A 22755-nucleotide genomic window follows, 5' to 3' on the forward strand; every position below is an offset into this window, starting at 1 on the left:
TATATATATATATATATATATATATATATATATATATATATATATATATATATATATATAATTTATAATTGGAAGAAAGTAAGAAACTGGTTTAAATGAGAATATGATAATTTTAAGAACTCGAAAAACGTAACGTTAAAGTTTCGATGGTTGTGGCTGTTGGGAATAAATAGAGAAATGAGTAATTTACAATCATATTTTACATTATCAAAAACATAACAAACATATTGACATAAATAATCATTAACAAAGACTTACAATATTTTTATTCGTCCCAACAACAATCGTTTTGTCATCATCTGCTTTTAATTATTCACTTCAAATACTAAAAATTATATATTATTAATACAAATACTGAAATACGTGATGCAACTTGTAGACGACCAGAAGTTTCCCATATATTTAATTTAAAAATCCTAACAAACTAGTATGGCTTATGAAAATAAAGAATTGGTGCGACATAAGGATTCATATGAGAATATGCTTCCAAATAAAAGGTAATAATTGATCTAATTCATTCATTTTTGCAGATCAACAGTTGAGAATCACTGAAGAGTATATGATTGTGAAATATTTTAGATTAGATATTGTTGGTACTGCTCAGAGAGTTGAGTCCAACATTATGTCATCAAAACGTAACGCTAACTACTACACAAGTAAGAAAATAAAGATACATCTTTACTACTAATTATAACTTTTGGCATAATAAGTAATACTGATAAACTTGATATGACACAAGCTTAATATTCCATCCATGTTCCCACTTAGCTTCATTCCCTATAAAAGGGACCCCAACTCTTCCTAGTCTGCACACCATATCAAACAAAACTTTATCATTTCATCCCTTCCTTTTGCTTTTCAATTATCATCCAAGAAACCATGGCAGTTCCTATAGATACCGTATCTGGTCCATTGGGAAATTACGGTGGAAATTTTTGGAGTTTTCGACCGGTTAACAAGATCAATCAAATTGTTATTCTTTCTGGCGGGTCAGGGAATAACAACCCTATTGGTATAACTTTTTCTTGCATTAAAGATGATGGTTCAAAGGAAACGATCACAGTAGGTGGAGGTGGAACAGATACCAGGGTCACCCGTACTGACACGGTTATACATTTAATTTGTAACATTTTCATTTAATTTATTGTTTGTGATATATATGTTCAAACTTGTTTTCCTTCTTACTAAGTATGAATATATATAAAGTTCTAACTTTTTCTTGTTAGGTTTTTATTGATGGCGCGGATGAATACTTGACCGAAATATGCGGAACGTTTGGACCTTTCATAGATAGCACGTACAGTGTCTTACGATCAATAAAATTTACTACCAATGTAAGAGTGTTCGGGCCATACGGCCCTGAAGTTGGAAGGCCATTCAACTTTCAGGCTCCGAATGGCCAAAAGATTGTTGGATTCATTGGTCGAGCTGGATTCTATGTTGATGCTATTGGTATTTATAGTGCCTAAGTGATTATATCGTCACTCTCAAGCTTAATGCTCCATTGGAACACGTCTGTGTTGGTTGTTGAATAAGTTCCAAATGGTTTGAATAATGTTGTATTAAGTGTTGCTTGTTAATTTTATGTTTGTCAAATGTCCTTTGATGTATGAGATTTGTTGATTCGTCAACCTTGTATGCTCATATTAATAATAATAAATGTTGTTTTTATAATTTGTTTTTTAATAAATAAATAATGTTTAGAGTTAGTAGTATTCAAAAATAATAATAATAATAATAATAATAATAATAATGACTGAAAAAATCGCTAGGCGTTTCGGGAGTAACTAGGGCGCCTAAGCGAGGATTAATCGGCGCCTAGCCACTCGTGTATTATTTATTTTATTTTTTATACTTTTAAAAATTTGTGTATTTTTTTTTTAATTTGTAGGACTTGATAATTATAAACTATTTAATACTTTAATAGTTAATACTAATATATTAAATATTAACATATAAAACATCTAAATTTTGAACAATTTAGTGTTATTTCGCTCAAAATGATATCATTTTGAGTGAAATAACTCATTTTAAAAAGATCAAAACAATAGCTAATACTAGGCGACGTAGTTCGTGCCTAGTCGACCTAGTTGGCACCTAGGAGGCCTAGGCAGTTAGCGCCTATGCGGCGCTTAAGCGGCCTAGTCAGCCACCTAGTCGGCCAACTGCCTAGAACACCAATTATGGTGATACGCTAGGCAGCCGGCCAGCCAGCACCTAGGCAAAATTTTTGCAACACTAATGATGATGATAATAATAATAATAATAATGTTCTGTGTGAATAGGAAACCTCCATGATTTTTTTTTTTAATTTAATTTCTATAATTCAATAGGAAACCTCCATGATTTTTAATTTAAACTGTGTACTAGATTTGGACTATGAAGTATTATATTTAGTCTACAAAGTATTGTGTTTAATGTTTAAAGTATTAAATATATCTAACTTAAACTGTGTTATGAAGTATTGCATTTAAGCTATAAAGTATTATATATGAGCCTTAAAGTATTGATTATATATTTGTACTATGAAATATTACATTTATGGTATAAAGTATTATATTTAATGTTTAAAGTATTAATTATTATATTTGTATTTTAAAGTATTACATTTAAACTATAAAGTATATATTATATTTAATGCTTAAAGTATTAAATATATCAATCATTTCTTGTAATATGATGGGCTGAGAATAAGGTTTTAACTCAAAAAGTGAAACAAACACAAGGATATAAAAGTATTCATACACTGCACTGCACTCAAAAGCTGAGAAAAAATGGCAAAGATCTCAATAATCTCACCATTAATCCTCTTCACCACCTTCCTACCATTTCCATTAATGGCCATTTTCATCATTAACTTCACAAAAACTCTCAAGAATCACTTCCCTCCAAACTCAACATAGAATCCAGAGCCTACCAAATCATCAGTTCCTTCTTCCCCATCATCGCCAATCGGCACTGTCGCGTTTAATAGATTGCAGATGTTATCAACAGTAGTAGCGAAGGAGGAGGAGATGGGAGAAATCCGAAGTCGATCGATCTGGGAAGAAATTGTCTGTAGCAGGAACATAGGGAGAAACAAGCTAAGGACCGTGAGATTGTGTGTGGATGGCATGTGATTTACCCGTGTAATAAAAGATCCGACCCATCTCACGGATTGAGACCCCTGAGACGGTATCACACAAGTTTTTGCCTTTTTAAAAAGATGTATAATTCAAAAAAAAAACAACATTTTCAATCATACGAAACTCTTGGTATTCTTCCCCACAAACTCTTCGTATTCCAGAAAACACAATCATATATAGTACTGTCGCTAAAACATCATTCAATGTGTCCGATCCCCCAAAATTAATTCCAGTCATTATCATCACCTCTGATCTATAAATTAAAACAGAACCCTACATCTCTGTTTGTAATATATATATATATATATAAATAATGGCAATACTTTCTGTTTGTAACGCTTTGTCAGATACGGAAACGCTTTACGAATCATCGCCAACATTATCAATGGCCATTTCCGCTGTTTCCGTGGCACTGTCGAAGTTCACCGACGAGATTTGCGAGGTCGAAGACCGTGCGGAGGAGCTGGTGATGGAGCTAAAATGGATGCAGTGTTTCCTGATCGACGGCGAACGAACGCCGGAAGGGCGTGTAAGGGCCGAGTTGGTCGCCGGCCATCGAGCGCCTCGCACTTGATGCTCAAAATATGCGGTCTGGTTCGAATGGGATTTTTGGGGCGATTAAAAATCTGACCAAAAAACTGGCCGCCCTTAGAGAAAAACTTCACCCTTTTGTCACTCATGTTTTTGCAAGTTCATCGGAAGTTCCGCCGCCGCCGCCGGCGGTGAGTCTCTGTAAAGAAATAAAAGTGGCGGCGTGGGGATGTCCAGGAGGGCAGAAATGGGATCACAAAGGAACATTAAAACAGATTGTTATTGTTCATGGAGACATCATTGACTCTATAACGTTAACATCCTTGAGCCCGGACGGTAACGCGGCGGTTCCCACCAAATTTGGCGGCGCCGGCGGCTATAAAACCGTCCAAGTAAGTCCATTTCACCTTTTTAACCAACAAGGCTAGGTGTTGGGCATATAATATATAAACATAAATCTGCACTCTAACTACCAACTTATGCTTTTAGTTAAGATTGAGTGAATACTTCAATTTGGTATCAGAGCTTAAATTGCATAAAGTTTTACTGAAGGATGTAATTTTTTTTTGTGTGTAATATAGGTGGACATTGATGCTCCAAAGGAGTGGCTTAGAGGCATAAGTGGAACCTATGGAGTTTTTGATGGTTTAATTGTCATAAAATCGCTAAAGCTCTACACCAACAGAACTCAGCATGGTCCTATCGGCACGTGCGAGAGTGGAGATTCATTTTCATGCATACTGGAAGACGGTGAGATAGTAGGACTCCATGCGAGTTGTGGGATTTATCTTAATTCTATTGGAGTCTACACTGCACCAAAATGATGATTCTATCTCAATTCATTGTCGGAAACTGATGGTCTTATTTGGTATTTAGCTGTTAAACGATATTTGGTAATGAGATGTTAGCTAAATTCAATCGGATTGGGGAAGAAAATTATGTATGCCCAATTAACATTTTCAATCTTTTGAATCTGGGTCATTATGTTGCTAAGTTCACTTATTTTTCTTCAATATTCTCATTTTAGTGAACAATTGGGTCGTTTTAAATTTTATTGATTGATAACTTGCTATTAATTATATTCGACCATCCCTAAAGCACAAGCTTTAAAAGCTAGTCACACCACCAATACCAGAGATCAATGGGTGAACTCAAACTTGACGGAACAAGTTTGGAACTTGGGATTGAACCTTCCCTTGAAACGCAAGTGTCACAAATACCACAAACAAACAACTGTGTGAACACAGGGTGGACTGAACAAGGCTATAATACCATATCAAAATTTAAAATTAGGCTGAAGTCAGTCAATTGGGTTGAGTACACACCGACTAAATTACATTAAAATATTAAATCCAATTAATTAACTAGTTTAACTCATAACTTTATATGCTTCTGTTTCTGTTTTATTTTTCTTTAACAAAGCATTTACGTAGTCAAGAGTGATTATCTATTAAAAAAGCCATGAATGAACAACCCTAATTAAGTAACAATGTTTATTGCCACCACTTAAAGAATCTTTCTCCTTCAGCTGTCTTTGTTTACCTTGTACTTGGTCCTGCAGGCCACATAAGAATTTGTCAGAATTCAATTTTTCTTACGAGTATAAATTTAATAAAGTAATAATAATAATAATTTTGATCTACTCCACCAACTCTATAAAATCGAACAATTTTCTAATTTCTAGTCCACAAACCAAATTAAAGTTATTTCCGACAACATCAATGGCCATTTCCGCTGTTTCCGTGGCACTGTCGAAGTTCAACGACGAGATTTCCCGATCACCGCCGTGCGAGGTCGACGAACGTGTGGAGGACCTGGTGATAGAGCTAACATGGATGCAGTGTTTCCTCGTCGCCGGCGAACGGACGCCGGAAGGGCGTGAAAGGGCCGACGTCTGGTCGCCGGCGATCGAGCGCCTCGCACTTTATGCTCAAAATCTCCACTCCGGTTTGGTTAGCCCAGCCGTCAAGATTCTGGGGATTGAAAAGCTCACCAAAAAACTCGCCGCGCTTAGAGAAAAACTGAGCCCTTTTGTCACCGCTCATGTTGCGAGTTCATCGGAAGTTCCACCGCCGGCGGCGGCGGTGAAACTCTGTAAAGAAATAAAAGTGGCGGCGTGGGGAGGTCCGGGAGGACAGAAATGGGATTGTAAAGGGAGTTTGAAACAGATTGTTGTTGTTCATGGGCTAACCATTGACTCTATAACGTTAACCGCCGTGAGGCCGGACGGTGACTCGGAGGTTCCCGCCAAATTTGGCGGAGGAGGCGGCGATACAATCGTCCAAGTAAGTCAATTTCCGACCTGTTTAGTAACATAGTTAGATTATCAACCAATTTTAACTTATTTGACTCGGAACTATCAGCTAACAGTCAATTTAGTAAGATTAGGATAGTTGGATTGGTGCTCGGACTCAGACCAACCATGTTACATGTAGTATCCGTCCATATATACTTCCTCAACCTATTGAAGCACAACGACCTCTCATTTGGGAGAGTAGCTTCATGCCGCTTGACCACAAGGTCTTTGGCTGGAAATTTGTCTTTGATTATTGATAGGTTGGGTGTGTATAAATATTTTTGTCCAAAAAAAGTGAAATTCTCTCCGAGTCCCATATTTGGACGCGACAGGGTAGTGCACGGATAAATCACGGCAGCCTATTAGGTGGGAGGACCCGTGTCTGGTACACCCAAGGAATTGAACTCACCACATTGGGTGTAATTCCGCAATGCGGATATTAGCACTAGTTCTTGTATCCTTGCCCACACTCTATTACTAATTTGAAACCAATTGAATTACTCATGTTGGCATGTATATAAATACCCTAAGAAGGGGAGTTCGGGGTTCATTTTTTTAACATTCGTAACGCAATAAAAATACAATTTTGCAAATAATCACTCTAATTCTACTATTTTCCCATTTTTTCTTGTTAACCCAAGTGATTGTATTGACCTGCCCTAAACTACTTTAATAATAAAACCAACCCTCCATATTCAATAATCACACTAAGTTTTACTGACCTACATATTTTCTTTGCTAATAATATAGGTGGATATTGATGCTCCAATGGAATACTTAACAGGCATAAGTGGAACCTATGGTGTTATTAATAGTTTAACTGTGATAACATCGCTCAAGTTCTACACCAACAGAACTCAACATGGTCCTATCGGCAGCTGCGAAGGTGGAGATTCATTTTCATGCATAGTTGAAGACGGTGAGATAGTAGGACTCCATGGGAGTTCTGGGATTTATCTTGATTCTATTGGAGTCTACACTGCACCAAAATGATTCTATCTCACTTCATTATTGACCGGGACAAGTCAACCTAGACTGTGGTACTATCCTTATTTGGCTGAAGCAATGGCGGTCCGAGAAGCTTTGTCATGGCTTAAAGGGCTTGGTCGATCGAATGTTATTGTTGAGTCTGACTGTTTAAATTTCTGTTATGCTTTTAATTCTTTGGCTTTTGACTTTTTGTATGTGGGTTTGATTATTAAGCAATGCCGTCGCATTGCTAGCGATATGCACAATATCTCTGTGCCCCCGGGAGGTCAGCGAATCAGGTAGTTTATGCTTTGGCTAGGCCGATTGGTTCTTTGTCTGTCCTTGTGTCGTGGGTTTCTTCCTCACCTACTTATATTTCTGCCTTCTTTTAGTTATTAATGAAGTTGCTTATTTTCAAAAAAAAAAATTATGGTTTTTATATATCAATGATCAATTTTGTTTTCCATCATATATATTATGCAACAAATTTGTATTAAATTAAAGAAATCATCTAAGTAATTATACGCAAGAGACTGACAACAAAGGCTTTTTTGTTATCATATATTCTGCTAATGACAAAAGGAAGACAAAAATCAGTACAATGCTATACATCTCAGAAAATTATCATCAATCGCCTGAAATCTTGCCCATAAAATGTGAAATTCCCTTGGCTTCGGGACAGCACGGGCCAGGAATCACCTGAAATCTTAATTTCATGAAATGCATGTTTTTTTAGGTTGTTTTTCTTGTATTTTTTTTGTTTTGTTTTTGTTTTGTTTTCCTTATTAAGTATATTAAACTAGTTTTACTATTCTTGTGATCAAGATTTCATCCCCTCCTCTTTGCTAAGTGGAAACTCTTCTTCAAGAAAAAATTGGCAGCTTTATCGTTTCTGTAACAAAGTACTCTCAAGATGGTATTCGGGTCGGATCGGTGCCATTTTCCAGTGGTCGGCGGCATCGGCAGCTTTTGGCCGGCGCCGACGATGCCCATTCCGCTAGTTTCGCAGGCCAAAGTGCTGAAATCTTCGATCAATTGTTCCGTGGATTGGCTCATCAATGAAAGCACTCCTTCCACGGTCTCCGCCTCGCGGTCAACGATGTCTTCGGCGATTGTGCCTTCACCGCCGGCGCAGGCGGAGAAGATTTTCTTGAGGCTATCGAAGTCTTCCTCGATCATCTGGTGATCGGAGCGGCAGAAAACGCGGGAGCTCCCCCCGGCGAGGAGGACCATGAGGTAGGCCTCGAAAGTGGCCTTCATGACCTCTTTGATGGCGGTGGGCTGGGCGCGTTCGGTCACGATGGCGCAGAGGAGCGTGAGGTTCTGTTTCAGGATGCGGAGGGCGGGGTGGATGCGGGCGTTCTCGACGTCGCCGACGTAGAGGCTGCCGTAGAGGACGGCGTTGGAGTCGAGGAAGATGAGGCGGTAGGCGGAGGCCTCGGAGACGTGCTGGACGCCGGTGAGGATGGCGGAGCGGGCGTGTTCGAAGTAGGAGACGGTGCCGCCGGCGGTGGCGGTGGTGCTGCTCCGCGCTTGGCGGCTGCGCGTGGTGGATTGGGCGGTTCGCGGGCCGAGGGCGAGGGCTTTGTCGATGGCGTGGAGCTGGAGGAGGAGGAAGTGGAGGGTGTTGAGGCGGATGTAGAGGCGCTGGGTTCCGCGGCTGGTGGAGGGGCGGACGTGGCTGCCGTCGCTTATGAAACGGTGTTGCTCGCTGTAGACTCCCACGCTGCAGGCGCCCTTCTTCCATAGCCTGAAAAACCTTGAGTCTTGGCTGCATCTTGTTAGTGGAGGGAGGGTGGGGATATAGTTTTGTTTAGATCCTGAAACCAGCAAATGATCATAATGTGGTAAATAAGTGGCTTATAACTAACCAACTTAAATCAAAAAGTTGAATAGGCTAATCCAATTGCCATTAGTGTTATAAAAATCCGGTCTAGGCGCTGGTCGACCACCTAGCGTATGGTATAGGCAACCGTTTAGGCGCCGACCATCTAGACCTCTTAGGCACTGACTAGGCTTTCTATTTGGCTCACTCAAAATGATATCGTTTTATGCAAAATAACCCTAAATTTCACATTCTATATTTTTAGGTTAATATCTAATATTTTAGTATTAACTACTAAAGTATTAAATAGTTTATAAGTATTTGTCTTAAAAAATTAAAAAAAATTAAACATATTTAAACCAAAAAAATGGGTGAGTAGGCTCAATTAATTGCGGCATAGCGATTTTTTTAACTATGATTGTGAGTCGAACATAGTTAACTAACTTAGCTGGGAAACAAGCCTAAGTTGCCTATAGTTACCAACTTAAATCAAGAAGGTCAATAGATCACTCTAACTTAAAGTCGAACTTGATTGGAGAAATCAGTCTATGTTATTTATAATTGACTAGTTTAAATGCTGGCTCAAACTTAACCTGACCAATTTAGCTTGAAATCCAATTTAAGTTGTCCGTTTCAACTGAAAGTCGAACTTAACCTAACTAACTTGGTCGGAGAATAGAGAAAACGTACCACATAATCCAACAAAGCTGATGTACTCACGGAAGACCTGATCGAGGCCCTCTGCAAGACTCTGGACTAAATCATCAGTGATGTTAACTGGAAGTTCAAAGAAAGTCTCCACAGTTTCTTTGGCATGCTTCATTAGCTCTACAGCAGATTGCGCATAGGGTTCGTTCTTTGACTTTGGGTTCCAAGTCTGCAGTTATAAACAAAGAAAAGAAAAAGAAAAAAAATTACCCTTCACCAATTAATTTTAGATGATAAGAAAAATTAACAATCACTATTTAATGACGTGCAGATAAATCCAGGCTTGCAATCCTACTTACCACACTCACAGGACCAATAGATCACTCCTATTAGAAGTTAAATTTGAAACGTTATACTTACGAAACTAACAGTCTAACCAACTTGGTTGAGGTTACCGAATTGTAATGATTACCTCACTGTCTTTTGCTCTCTGAAAGTTCTCCTTCCCTGTCTTAACTCTTTCCTGAATCCACTGTCGAACTTGTTCTACAAAAATCGCATCAACTTCATATGGAACCATTTCTCTGACAATTGTTTTCCCTCCATCCTCACATTCAACCGAATCTTCAACCACCATTTGAACCAAAACCTTCTCTAATTTCCCTGCTTTCTGGAGCACTTGAACTGTCTCCTTAGCCATTGTGCTTGCGCCTGCCATGTACTGCTTCAGCAGATTCCCGTAGCAGTTGTGCAGCGTCAAGGCTGCAACTCCGGCAGCAATGGGGTGCCATTTCTTGAGTGCAGAACTGAAGATTTCCTTCTCCTTAGCTGCCAATTCCTCTGTTGCATCTGCTAATTTGATCAGTGTTTCGCTCGCTTCTTGCTTCTCGAACATCGCCGCGTTTATGTTCCTCTCCTCCAACATCTGTTTTTCATGTCAAAGTCATGCAAGATTTAGTGAAGAGGCAAAGAATCAAACATAGGTTCTCTTCAACAAGCCTAAAAATAAGTTAGGGCAACCATAACAAGTTGGTCGGATTATTGACTTGGTAACCACACAATTACAAGTTCAGCTTCTAACAGGAGGAGCAGCATATTAGCCGTCTTGGTTTGTGTCGATTACCTATGAGCAACAAAGGCTAGTTTGTCCCGTGCCCGTCACGGCAACTTAGGCTAATTTACCCGTGTATAATGCGTGCGGGTTTTTTAGATCAAAGTCATACAAGGTTTAGTGATTGAAGCACATGGAAGAGGCAAAGAATCAAACATAGGCTCTCTTCGACAAGCCTAAAAATAAGTTATAAGCTCCGTTAGGGCAACCACAATAAGTTGGTTGGACAATTGACTTGATAACCATAAGATTACAAGTTCAGCTTCTAACAGGAGCTACATATTAGACTTCTTGGTTTGTGTCAGTTACCTATGAGCAACAAAGGCTAGTTCACACCGTGCCCGTCAGGGGGAATTAGGTTGGTTTAGTAGTGTATAATGTGTACGGGTTTTTTTAGATCAAAGTCATACAAGATTTAGTGATTGAAGCACTTAGAAGAGGGAAATTAAAGAATCAAACATAGGCTATAAATAAGTTATAAGGCCGCTCAACAAATTGGTCAGCTTGTTGACTTGGTAATCACAATGTTATAAGTTCAGCTTCTAACAGAAACCTCATATAGCTATAAATAATCTAGACTGGTTTATCCCTTGTGACCCTTTATTAATCATAAAGTAAATGTATCGGATGCCTGCCATAAGATAATAAATACGAATTTCTCTCATCATTCAAGAACAATTAGAAGCTATGCTAAAGTATACCTTTGCAAATGCATTTCTCATGGATGAACGGATACAATGATCCAACCGATTCCCTGCAGAGGCATCAGGAACACCCTCCTTCCCAGCTTCAACAGTCGTAGCATAGCCCGGAACATCCTCTTCCAGAATTTTGGTGGCCAAGAAAACCAAGGGAAGAATATTCTCCATCAAAGCCACATTTCCCTTGTCAAAATTCCTATGATAATCAAGCAACCTCTTTTCCGACCACTGTTTCATGGAGCTCAAAACATCCCCCAACATCTGGACATAAATAGGCTCCCTGTCCGCTTTCTTGGCGTCATTCGCAACCTCCGCTAACATTGCCAGCGACGCGCTGAGCAAATCCGGCTCAACCTGTAAGGTTATGAGTAAAATTGTGCTTATTAATGACAATCCAATAGGCTATAAATAGAAGTAGTTGGAACGGAAGTTACAACTTATAGCTAGTCTACAGAAACACATTTAGAATAGGGAAATGAGCATAATTAATATTAACCACATGTATGCTTAACCCAACTCCGGCTGTAGTGACTCTCTTATATAGGAGGTTATGAGATCAAGTCTCAGTAGAGACGATATTGGCTCTTTGTGCTTCAACAGGTTGAGAAAGTATAGATGAACAGATAAAATGTAATAGGGTCAGTTGTATTAAAAAAAAAAAACACAACCTGGGTTGTAATAAAATACTGCTCGAAAAGCACCCACGTGAAACACAGATTGTGGATCGATCTATTCATCCCTAAAGTCGACCATGTCTTCTTCATCAGCTCTAGTAACTCGTCGATCTCGTCGAGGACTAATGTTTCGTCTTTCATGTCGAAGATTGAGCCGAGAAGCGCCATGTAGATGTGAACGTTGAGGGGGAACCCATCGGCCCAGTGGCAGATATCCGTGGCCAGGCCGTCGAAGCTTCTCCAGGATAAGGTGACCACGCAGTTGACGAGGTTTCTCAGGACCTCGGAGTTTTTTCCGGTGTCGATCGGCTTTGCCTGGGCGGCTTTGATGATCTCCTTGAAGGTCTGGGCGGAGGTGTTGGATTTGTCGAGCGGGACGGCGGGGTGGCGGAGCAGCCCCGCCTCCAGAATCTTGAGCTGCCGCTTTTGCCAGAAATGGTACTCGTTAGGATCGTTGAATTCCGATGGTTTGAGGTGGCGCAGAAGCTCTAGTGGAAGGATAATTGTCTCTGCTCGCCTGCCCATCTGTCGAACAAGAAGAAGAAATAGATTTTGATGAATGAATATGTAAAGAAAATGATGCATTTTTTCCCTAATTTTATGTTTGTAGTGTTTTTTTCCTATGAAATTATTCATATATTTATATTAGCCTATCAAAGTGATCATTTTTATCCATTTTTGTTAAATAGACATTTTGTACTCTTACAAATAGATAGTCAGACTTAAACACAAATAATTTATCACTACTAGCTAATTCTGTGTTTAAGTCTTAATTACAGAGTATGTTACTAGCAAACATTAGCTTAAAATTAAGTAGTATAATTATAAAATAGTTATAAATAAGGTTGGTTATTCTTCGCATTTATTCAGCAATAATTTGTTGGAAAAGAAAAATGACTTGAAATACCTATTTTGCCCTTATTTTTAAACTTTCCAAAAGTCTATTTATATTTAATAGATAATAGAAAATTTGTCATTTTTTAAATAATTGATGGCCTAATAGCTTAATATTGATACATAGGGAGAAAAAAATGCTAGTAAATATTAGAAAAAAGTGTCATTTTCCACTAATATGCATGCCAAAAAAAAAAGGTTAGTTACGTGCTTGGCCAACAAGAGTCCGCATGAGAGTTTTACGTAGCCTATTATCGCTCTGCTCGGTCACTTTCATTTGCCGTCGCATGATCTCAGCCGAGGTCATCGGCCGCCTGGACCGCGACGGCGCCGTGAAGTTCATCTTGGGGGACCCGCCGGAGGCGGCGGCGCTGGGCGAGGTCGGCAGCGACGAGCAGGAGTTGGCTCGGCGGGACGGCGACCGCCGCAGCATCTTCAGACCCAGCGCCCGCTTCACGCGGCTCGTCACGGCCATGCCCACGCCGCCGCCGCCGCCCTGCCCGGGGGCGGCCTTATTCCTGGGCGACCCGGTTCCAGATTCCTGCCCCGACCCGAACCAGCTCCCATCTCCTCCACCTCCTCCTTCGCTCGGATTGTAATACGATAGCGCCGTCCGCCCGCCGAACCCCGGCGACGACCGGCACGCCGTGAAGAATATCTCGTACGCCGCCTCGCGGAAATCGTCCGTGTCTAGGCCTTCCAGCCGCCCGAACGGCCACTCCATGTCGCGCGGGCTCTCCGGGAAGCCCTCGTCATCTTCCCGGCCGGCGGGGCGCTCGGCTTCGTCGGTGACGGTGCTGATTCGGATAGCGTTGACCATGGCGGTAACTCCGGCGGTGAGAGGTGGTCGTCAGATATCCGGCGGAAGGGACAGGAGAGAGAAACCGGCGAGCATAATATATATCTTCTTCTTTTTTTTTTGGTTGTTTTTTTTCTTTTTTTTTTTTTTTAATTTTTTCTTTTCTTGAAGACTAAAAGAAATTAGGGAATAGAAAGGGAGGGAAAAAGATTGAAATGAAGAGAAGTTGGCGAAAGGCAAAGGCTATTGTTTTTTAGCGAAGAAAACGCGATAAGGCAATGGTGGTCGTAATTAAAATCTTACCAGCCAGACACCTAAATTAAGTTGATAAGTCCATGAGATTAAGTTTAAGAGGTGACTTTTTTGACATATATATATATATATATATATATATATATATATATATATATATATATATATATCATTTTTCATCATTTTCTCTTTGAGTAAATTAAATAGCATTGCAAGTGCCAAGGATCTTGTAGTTTAGTGGCATCAAACTCTTTTTTATACGGGAGGTGGTGGGTTCGAGTCTCAGTGTCAGTAATACTGACTATGTGCTTCAATAGGTTGAGAAAGTAGTAGCATCGCAAGTTCAATCATAAATTATGTTAAGTTCACTTTTTTGGCATTGTTGGAGTGCTTCCAAGCTTCCAATATTGGAATAACCCTGGTCAAATTGGTTGGGTTGTTGGTTTGGTAACTATAAAGTTCTAATTTCAACGCGACCTCTTTGTGATCCCCAAAAGTGCATTTTTAGATAGCGACAGTAAATTTTTCCATAAATCAAAAAGATTTTCAATATTTGCATTTATGTCTCATATTGATCAATGACGGGGGCAGTTTTAGTCGTCCTAGAAAAGGTAATCCAATTAATTAAGCATAAATGATGCTTGCGCCTCCATTCTCCCTAACTTGGGAGGATAAGAGCGTGCACGATAGCGATTTAAGGACGATTGCATCCACTCTTGCAACCAACATTGCTCTTGTTGGTTTTGTGACCATCGAAGTAGTCAGCAGGCGGTCAATACTACCGACAAAATTAAATGATTTGTCCAAAAATTACTTTTTGCTCGCAACTCTCGTGTATACTCAAATTGCTTAACCCCTTTTACAGAGCCTTCTCGGGCCTTTTATAATGCTAGGAAGAATGAAACGCTCAACCTATCATTAATGTCATAAATGAAGCTAAATTCTTTAAATGCCTTATTCATGAGAGTTTGTGCCAGTTTCTGTTTCCTTTGCGTCGAACTGCCTTCCACAACGACTGATCTTATCATTGCCATTAACTTCATACTAATTACATACCCTCATTATCCCCCTCCTGCCCTAGTGCTCGGATTACTCTTCTCGCTGCCCTCTCAAGGCGATTTCCTCCTTTACACGGTCGATCAATCTCGACTCCTTGACGACTAGTTAACTCAGCCTTATGATCCGCTCTTCTATTTGACTAGTCTCGCTAACCATGCTGCTCACTCCAACTGTTTGACTGACTCAGTCACTTGACTTCTTCAGGTAGATTGGTTAACCCTCTCATCCAGCACAATACGAGTGCCTCCTACACCCAGCCGAGTCCTGATAGAGCTGGTCCGGCTCCTTCAGTCATGCCTTTTCCTGCCCCTTCAGATGCCTTGGTTGTTTACCCTTTATTATGCTTCGCCCAATTCCCTTGTCCGTCCTCTCCGTTGCGCCACCTGCCAACCTTAACCCTTCATGCCTAGGTCCATATCCCTTCAACTCTTAACTAAGACAAGTTTCCCATAACCAAAGAAATTATTGAGCATTTTGGGCATTGATTCTACAATAATTCAGCAACACCATAACAGGATGAAGGGGATTAGTCCACATTCCATAAACAACATACCATTAAGTTGTTGGCTAGGGAGTCTTCATTCATGGTGATTGGGGTAAGCTCAACCGGAGATGCTCGGTCTGATTCAGCACTACTGCTTTAAGCGAAATGCAAGTCGAGCGACCCAGATAACACTGCTCTTAAAGAAACCTCAGCACCAAAAACACGTTCTGGCATATTCGCATAGGACCTTCTGTGTAGCTTCTCCGCCTTCAAGTGAACAATTCGGTCACTTTTATGACTTGGATTCTCCTCCTGTAGAACACAAGGCCAAATAAATTCAACTATCGCTAACATTACTTTACTTCACTACCCATTACGAATCTGATCTATCCAATGCCGGCTATGGCTGCACTTCTACAAGAACGAAACAAAGAAGCATCACAAAGTCCTTTGTCATACCTCGGGGAATATAGAATTTCTGTGCATATCTGTTTTCTTTTCTACTATTCTTATTGTCTATTCTACACGAAAGGTTACCGTGTATTCAGTTAAAAAATGAAATAGTTAAATACTGCTAAAGCGTAAATTCATTACCAAAAGACTAATCAGAATCAAGCAGATAGAAGTTCGACATAAAGTAGACTCATATATCTCGCAGACAATGGGAAACGATGCAACAAGCTCATCTAGTAAATAGCTATAAGCACAACAAAGTTGAAACTACTCCTGCAAATATTATAAAGAGCAACGGAAAACTTTACTCGATGAAACTAGTTTTACTTAGACTAGCAAACGAGTACTGAAAACTATAGATTCAAGCAATCCAACCAGTCCCGTTTAGCAGGTATGATGTGTTGAAAGCGCCATCCCCTCCTCCCAGCATGTGAACTGCAAAATCAGTGGCGGGAAGAGACTCCAATGAGTCGCACATTGCAATTACTGCTGTTGAGATTGCCGACCTGGCATACTACCACTATAGCTGCTTCCATACCCAACCTGGCCGCCATGGGATCCATTCGAGCCATAATTGCCCGAAGCTTGTGGTATATCGGGTCTCCAGCCTGCACTTCCATATCCAGAATTTCCACCGGCATTGCCATACCCCCCATAGCCCCCGGCACCAGATTGTAACTCTCCCGTAGCACCACCACCAATCGGTGAACTTGTTCTTGGAGCACCACCAGCACGTCCAATAGACCCATAAGCAGATGGATTTCCATAAGCCCCGTCATTTCCACCAAACCCGCTATAGCCATAACCTTGGCTCCCATACCCTGCCACTCCCGTCACTGATTGACCTGCAGCAGCACCGCCACCAGAAGCAGCATTGGAATTACCCCATGGGGCACTTCCATAGCCGACATTCCCATACCCCGAGGGACTCTGAGAGCTCCACGAGCTTCTCGGTCCACCTGCAGGGCCACTTCCATAGCCACTATTGGGAGCATTAGGGTTTCCATACGGAGAACTGGAAAGGCCTCCATACCCAGTATTCGCATTCCCATAACCAGGATTGGCACCACCGTAGCTTCCATAACCACCATAACCCATGCCACCGGTAGGTGGATATCCATAACCAGGTGTACCGTAACCAGAGGAACCGTAGGAGGGATACCCTCCTCCAGTGTTTTGCGATGACATGTACCTGTTGGAATCCATTTTATTACCATAAGGGCTGTTACCAGAACCACCATACCCCTGGTAATTTCCACCACCCATGGAACGGCCACTAGCGTTAGGGTTTGCATCTTTGGGAAAAGCGCGTTTTACCTCTACTTGCTTGTCGTTTAAATCATGAAAGGTCTTGTGTAAAACCCTGTCTACTGCATCTTCAGAATCGAACGAAATAAAACCAAACCCTCGAGGTCGGTTCGTCTGCTGATCATACATAATAACTACATCAGTCACATTACCATACGTTTCAAAATACTGGCGGAACTCATCATCAGTGAGGGTAGGAGGCAACCCCCCAACAAATATTTTCTTGGTCTTATTATTGCTACCACCACCACCACCAGAAACACTGCTGCTATTAACATTCCCAGCTTTCGAGCTCTGTTGTTCCTCTCTTGATAACGCCCGTTTTGCCTCAACCTATATTTCATAATGTGGTTGTGGTCAATCCAATAGGCAAAAAAAGCACATGGCACAAGTAGAAATAGCCATTTTCACTACAACCTTAAACTATCTCAAATTTCAACATAAAGAACTTATCCACCTCATTTGCTACATATTTGAGGCAAGACCAAACAGTAAGAAATGCATCACATATAGAATCTTCCTTGTTAAATATAGGCTATATATATGTATAAAAATTCAGTATCAAAATGCAGTTCAAGATCCCCTTAAACACTATAATGCAAGAGCATCAACAACTGAAGAACAGTGGCCTGAATCTATCTAACCTAAACACTATATAACCCTGATTAGCTAAGACAATCAGAGAATTCAAAAGAAAAAATTACCATTGAAGCTCAAAAGAAGCCCAGTAATTACTTAACTAAACAATAAAACCCCCATTCTATATCTATCTAACAGAGAATGATAGAATCCCTTTATGCCCAGAAGTCAATTCAAGAAAAAGACCAAAACTTTAGCAGAATAAAGCAAAAATTCTCACCGTACGGCCATCAATGGTGTGCCTATCCTGGAGAACGGTGTCAAGAACACTGGGATCTGCAAATACCACAAACCCAAACCCTCTGGGCTTGCCGGAAACCTTGTCTCTCATCACTACAGTCTGGATCACCTCGCCGTAATGCTGGAAATAATCCTTCAACTTATCCTCGTCCGTCTCCCAGGATATCCCACCAATAAAAAGCTTTCCTTGATCTGAATCCATGTCCCCTCTCCGCCGTCTGTCTGTCGGAAGGAGTTTGGGAGGGCAAAAACCGGCGATTTTGAGGCGGGGACAGAGCAGATAGTGAAGAATTGAGACGAAGAATGTACGGTGCTGATTTTCTTGGACTAATGGTGGCGATTGATTGGCGAGGATTTTGATGGCCAGATTCTTCGGATTATTCGATGAATTTTGCTGCTGCTTTGGATTTCAATAATTTGTGCTGTAATGAACAAAGAACATTCCTGATAGAAATTATTAGTCCAATTATTATAATTTATTAATAGTTTGTTTTTTAACAGTTAACTCTGTTACAAGGTAGTATCGGCTCATAACTACTTTCTCAATATACAGTAGTACAAAAAGTCAATACCGTTCTCAATGAAATTCGATCGGATAACTTCACTATTAATGATAAATTAGTAAATACACTAATTTTTTTAATTTATTAAAAAGTTATAAACTCTTTCAAAAATAAAACAAAAAAAAAGTTATAAACTCGTTATAATGAGGTATTATGACAATTATACAGGAGCATACTCATGTAGTAACAACTTCAGTGTCATTTTAATGAGTATTTATTCATTCAGTAGACAATAAAAAATTAATAACACTAGATAATTTAAAAATATATGTTTTTTATGTTATGTTTTTAGGATTTTGAATTACTAAAAGTGTTTCAATATAAATAATTTAAAATTTTATATTTAATGACTTCAAAATGTCATATTACTTTTAAAATTAAAAAAAAAAAAAAAACTCAATTTTACTTCCATCATAAGTTGAACTTCACTTTTTTTTTTTTTTTTTGAAAACAAACTTCACTTTTTTCTAATCTCAGCTAACAATGTGTACTAGAGAAATACATTCATTTTACTAAACTAAAGTCTACACCCACCATGTTTTACTCCATTAATAGTTTCCCAAGAAAGAAACATCCAAATCCTTTGAAGATTAATATATAACTTGCAAATTTACAACTCAAAATTCCTTAAGTGCATATTGGATGATTGCACACAAAAAACCCCCTCATTATCGCTAGTGAGATTTGATCACTGGTCATTCTCCTCAAACTTTACGCTTGTAACCAGTTGAGTTGTCCATGCGGGCTCCTTTTGACTTCACACTCTCACATCCTATGTTGACTTGGTGTAAATCATTAGCAAATATGACTTGATGAAACAAAAAGAATATAGTCATTCATGTAGTGCAACATAATTAAGACAAGCAAACAAAAAGTCATAAAATGCCACCATCAACTAACCACCAAAATTACATATCATTAACTGCCACAAAATCAACAGGACAAAATTGATTTGCCTGCCAATACAATTTCCTTATAGAGAAAGTAAGACCAATATAGCTCTTAGTAATGCCATCATAATATATATCAAAGGATGTCAGATACATACATGGTATGTTTGTTAGCTGTTCTTTGAATACAAGAATTCTTTGATTTACTGGAAAGCATGAAGTTACATTTTGAGTGAACCTTACTATGTAACTTTAGCCGGGTAAATCATGATAAACCAGTCTAAAATGCCCATAGCTGAACAGCTCAAATCGAGATGGTCAATAAGCATCTTTCACAGGGAATTAAACTTAGAATCTTGTAATTACTAAGTCAACTGCCTGACCAACTCGGCTGGTAGCCTTAATAGAAGAATTCTAAGTAGTGACTACACATGAAATGAACAAAAAGAAAACTTGGTGGCTATTTAGATTGCTTTAAAGTTGGCTCAATATGATTACAACATGGGACTTGCATTTCACTCTAAAGTGCTACCTCAACCATCACACTAACAGTAAACTAACAATTCCCCATATTTTCTTCAATCCTTCCTTCTTGCAGCATGCAATCCCCGGGCCTCTAATCGCACCAGCAGATCGAGGGAGAGGATGGCGGCGTGCTTTGAGAGGTCATCGCCAGCACTGAAGGAGATTCTGCTAAAAATATATCGGTGAGATTAATAACTACTACCTGTCAGCGTCGTAGAAATCCACTGCTTCTGATATGCAGAATAAGAACAAGAACACTGACCTTTGCATTGTTATCTGTTACTGAGACAGAGCTGAAACGCCTATCGAGATTGATCATCATCTGCACGAATTTGGCTCGGTGGAATACCATATTCAGGTATGATTGATCAACAATAACTGGACTAATTCCCTAAAGAATCTCAGAATCCATTATTTCGAGTTTTCTCGTGAGATTTTCACTGTCTGTTTTGATGTTTGGCAGCATTCTGCATCAGCTCCAGACTATGTCTACATATCATTATCAACACCAATCCTGTCTCTAGCGTTCCTACTCACATCCCGACTCTCACGCTACACTATGGAGATGGTAAAGGGCATTAGTCCAAACGTCGTGGACGTTGTTGATCCTCCAAATGCAGGATATCAGCTCACTTTAAGGCTTGATTTTACCAGAATCCCAAAAGGGAAAGGTTAGAAACTCCTCACTTTCTCAGGTTTCTATATAGAATTAGTGTACTAAGTACTGTTCAGCTGACGCCAGTGAAGGGCTAAGTCCAGCATCCTGCCTCTCGAAAATCTGGCAGTACAGGAAAATAAAGTTGTGTCTTCAATACAATCTATAACTCTTGGCGTAATGGTAAACGTTTGATTTTAACAAGTACTAACCGTGATTGCTGCCCAGACTCGATGAAAACCATCACAGCAATCTCCTCAGTTCAGGCTGTGATTTTGAGCTCTCAGCTGAAAGAAATGTTGGTGAATGTCAACTCACAAGATGTGTCTCAAGGGATGTACAAACCAATCAAGCTTGTCTACCACCCAAGAGAGCCTTTCTATGTCATAAAATCAGTAATCCTGCAACCCCTGCAACCTCAAATGCTTTTGTTTTTTAATGATAATCCAAGGCTGATGTCTGGTTCCTTCTGCATCCACTTTTTCGCCAGCCGGAGAAGATCACTGCAGTGTTCCCAATGCGGTTCAGAGACAAAATAGATGTGGTTATAGCAACATCATTCTTTCAGGTAACAGCCAGCACCAATATAATTACTTTCACGGCATCCAAATCACTCGTTTCCCCGCGATTTCATTGCATCATCAAGAGTTTCTTGAGCAGGAACTCATGGATGCAGCAAATACAGAAGCCTGTTGTGCTAAGGCACCCCATTGCACCTGGTCTGCTATTCCCCCTCCTGAGCTAAGAGGAGAAGCAATTGAAGATTTGAGCACAAATGGAGGGTTTGTTTCTTTCGGTATCAACAAACAAACTCATACTATACACAGTAAAACCAAATCATAAATCCGGAGCAACCCCAACTAATTGGTCAGACTGTTGACTTGTTAACCACAAAGTTACAAGTTCAACTCCCAGTAGGAGCAGCTTATTAGATTTCTTGGTTTGAGCTGATCAGCTAAGGACAACCTAAGTTGGTTCACCTCCTTGTGGTCTTTTGCTGTTATGTCATCCAAAAAAACATCATAAATCCACAACCTCAAAACAGCAAAGATAGACATAATTAGCTATTCTGCAACTTAGTAACAGCCACATATATTTTCTGTCTACTAGGATTCTGCAGTTGCCTCATCTGAATCTTTATGCTTTTTTTGTTACTTGCAGATATAACGTCGCGAAATGTTGAAGGCAAAAGACTAGATAAGACTGTGTGGAACCTCCTAAACTTCTATGCATTTGTCAAGTATCATGTCAAGGCAAGATGTAAACTTGTTGTGTGGTTTTGATGTTCTGAACACTACTCCATACAAAATTGCTGATATGGGGAGTGATTTGTGTGTGTGTGTGTGTGTGTGTGTGTGTTCAACAGAGCACCCGAGGCTTCATACAGCGAAAAATGAGAACGCGAATGCAGAATTTGGTTGAGGTAATAGCACAAACATTTAACAGGCAATCTGGTTTTATACCTCTGCAAATTAAAGCAAGCATGTCCATTAAGGATTAGAAAATCTTTGGGAAATGGTAACTTGCAGGTCCTGCAGAAAACAGGCATCCAAGAAGATGATAGGATCAAGAAGGGTGTTCAAGGACGTAATAATCACATGAAGAGACTGAGAATCATCTTCTCATCAAAACTCAAAGTGTGCAGTAGACAAAGATATGATGTTGTGAGTAAGATGAAGAGAATGCGTTCAAGAATAAAGATCCATTGGTTTAGCCGCTTTCGCCGCCGTTGGCTCACAATCCCCACATTTTCCTCCCTCACAAAATATGAGAAACTCAACTAAGCTAGCACTATATTACATCATTTGCATCATCTCATTCATTATTCAATGTTGGTAATACTTACATTTCCAAGAATCCAAAAAAAATTGTATTCATCATTTTATGTGGATAGAAACTATGTATAAATAAAGATGATTACTTTCTTCAAGAATGGCAAAAATCATTTGTACCCGGACCAAGAAAATAACAAAGGATTATATATATTAGTTCAAGAAGGATATATAATCTTCTATGCTGCAAACTTACATTTCCATTTTATGAAGTGTGTTATAGCCTCTTTCGATCGATTTTCAGTTAATAATCATATCTAGAAGTATGAAAAGATGGGATAT

The 22755-nt window shown here is 39.7% G+C and overlaps 5 protein-coding genes and 1 long non-coding RNA gene across 6 annotated transcripts; 3 read left to right on the forward strand and 3 right to left on the reverse strand.

Moving 5' to 3' along the window:
- Positions 1-829: 829 nt before the first annotated feature.
- On the forward strand, positions 830-1631 carry LOC116003077 (mannose/glucose-specific lectin-like). The gene is made up of 2 exons (XM_031243253.1): positions 830-1107; positions 1227-1631. The coding sequence occupies exons 1-2, from the start codon at positions 880-882 to the stop codon at positions 1467-1469; spliced, it is 471 nt and encodes a 156-aa protein (XP_031099113.1). The 5' UTR covers positions 830-879; the 3' UTR covers positions 1470-1631.
- Positions 1632-5369: 3738 nt separating this feature from the next.
- On the forward strand, positions 5370-7283 carry LOC116003158 (mannose/glucose-specific lectin-like). The gene is made up of 2 exons (XM_031243323.1): positions 5370-5941; positions 6703-7283. The coding sequence occupies exons 1-2, from the start codon at positions 5378-5380 to the stop codon at positions 6943-6945; spliced, it is 807 nt and encodes a 268-aa protein (XP_031099183.1). The 5' UTR covers positions 5370-5377; the 3' UTR covers positions 6946-7283.
- Positions 7284-7455: 172 nt separating this feature from the next.
- Positions 7456-13711, reverse strand: LOC116002712 (protein unc-13 homolog). Its single transcript, XM_031242879.1, has 6 exons — positions 12986-13711; positions 11875-12405; positions 11207-11560; positions 9867-10319; positions 9437-9623; positions 7456-8741 (listed from the first exon to the last, which is right to left on the reverse strand). Exons 1-6 carry the CDS (start codon positions 13592-13594, stop codon positions 7750-7752), a joined length of 3126 nt encoding a protein of 1041 aa, XP_031098739.1. The 5' UTR covers positions 13595-13711; the 3' UTR covers positions 7456-7749.
- A 2221-nt stretch (positions 13712-15932) lies between these two features.
- LOC116002321 (heterogeneous nuclear ribonucleoprotein 1-like) lies at positions 15933-18412 on the reverse strand. The gene is made up of 2 exons (XM_031242433.1): positions 17989-18412; positions 15933-17462 (listed from the first exon to the last, which is right to left on the reverse strand). The coding sequence occupies exons 1-2, from the start codon at positions 18208-18210 to the stop codon at positions 16305-16307; spliced, it is 1380 nt and encodes a 459-aa protein (XP_031098293.1). The 5' UTR covers positions 18211-18412; the 3' UTR covers positions 15933-16304.
- Positions 18413-19898: 1486 nt separating this feature from the next.
- On the reverse strand, positions 19899-20945 carry LOC116001854. Its single transcript, XR_004094311.1, has 3 exons — positions 20854-20945; positions 20249-20764; positions 19899-20151 (listed from the first exon to the last, which is right to left on the reverse strand). It is a non-coding gene; the product is annotated as an uncharacterized LOC116001854 (long non-coding RNA).
- LOC116001853 (actin-related protein 2/3 complex subunit 2B) lies at positions 20074-22619 on the forward strand. Its single transcript, XM_031241804.1, has 9 exons — positions 20074-20168; positions 20278-20344; positions 20450-20657; positions 20870-21036; positions 21132-21209; positions 21302-21437; positions 21803-21894; positions 22008-22064; positions 22171-22619. The coding sequence occupies exons 1-9, from the start codon at positions 20107-20109 to the stop codon at positions 22423-22425; spliced, it is 1122 nt and encodes a 373-aa protein (XP_031097664.1). The 5' UTR covers positions 20074-20106; the 3' UTR covers positions 22426-22619.
- Positions 22620-22755: the final 136 nt, after the last annotated feature.

The sequence above is a fragment of the Ipomoea triloba genome, chromosome 13, assembly GCF_003576645.1.
Source record: "Ipomoea triloba cultivar NCNSP0323 chromosome 13, ASM357664v1".
In the NCBI taxonomy this organism is placed as follows: Eukaryota; Viridiplantae; Streptophyta; class Magnoliopsida; order Solanales; family Convolvulaceae; genus Ipomoea; species Ipomoea triloba.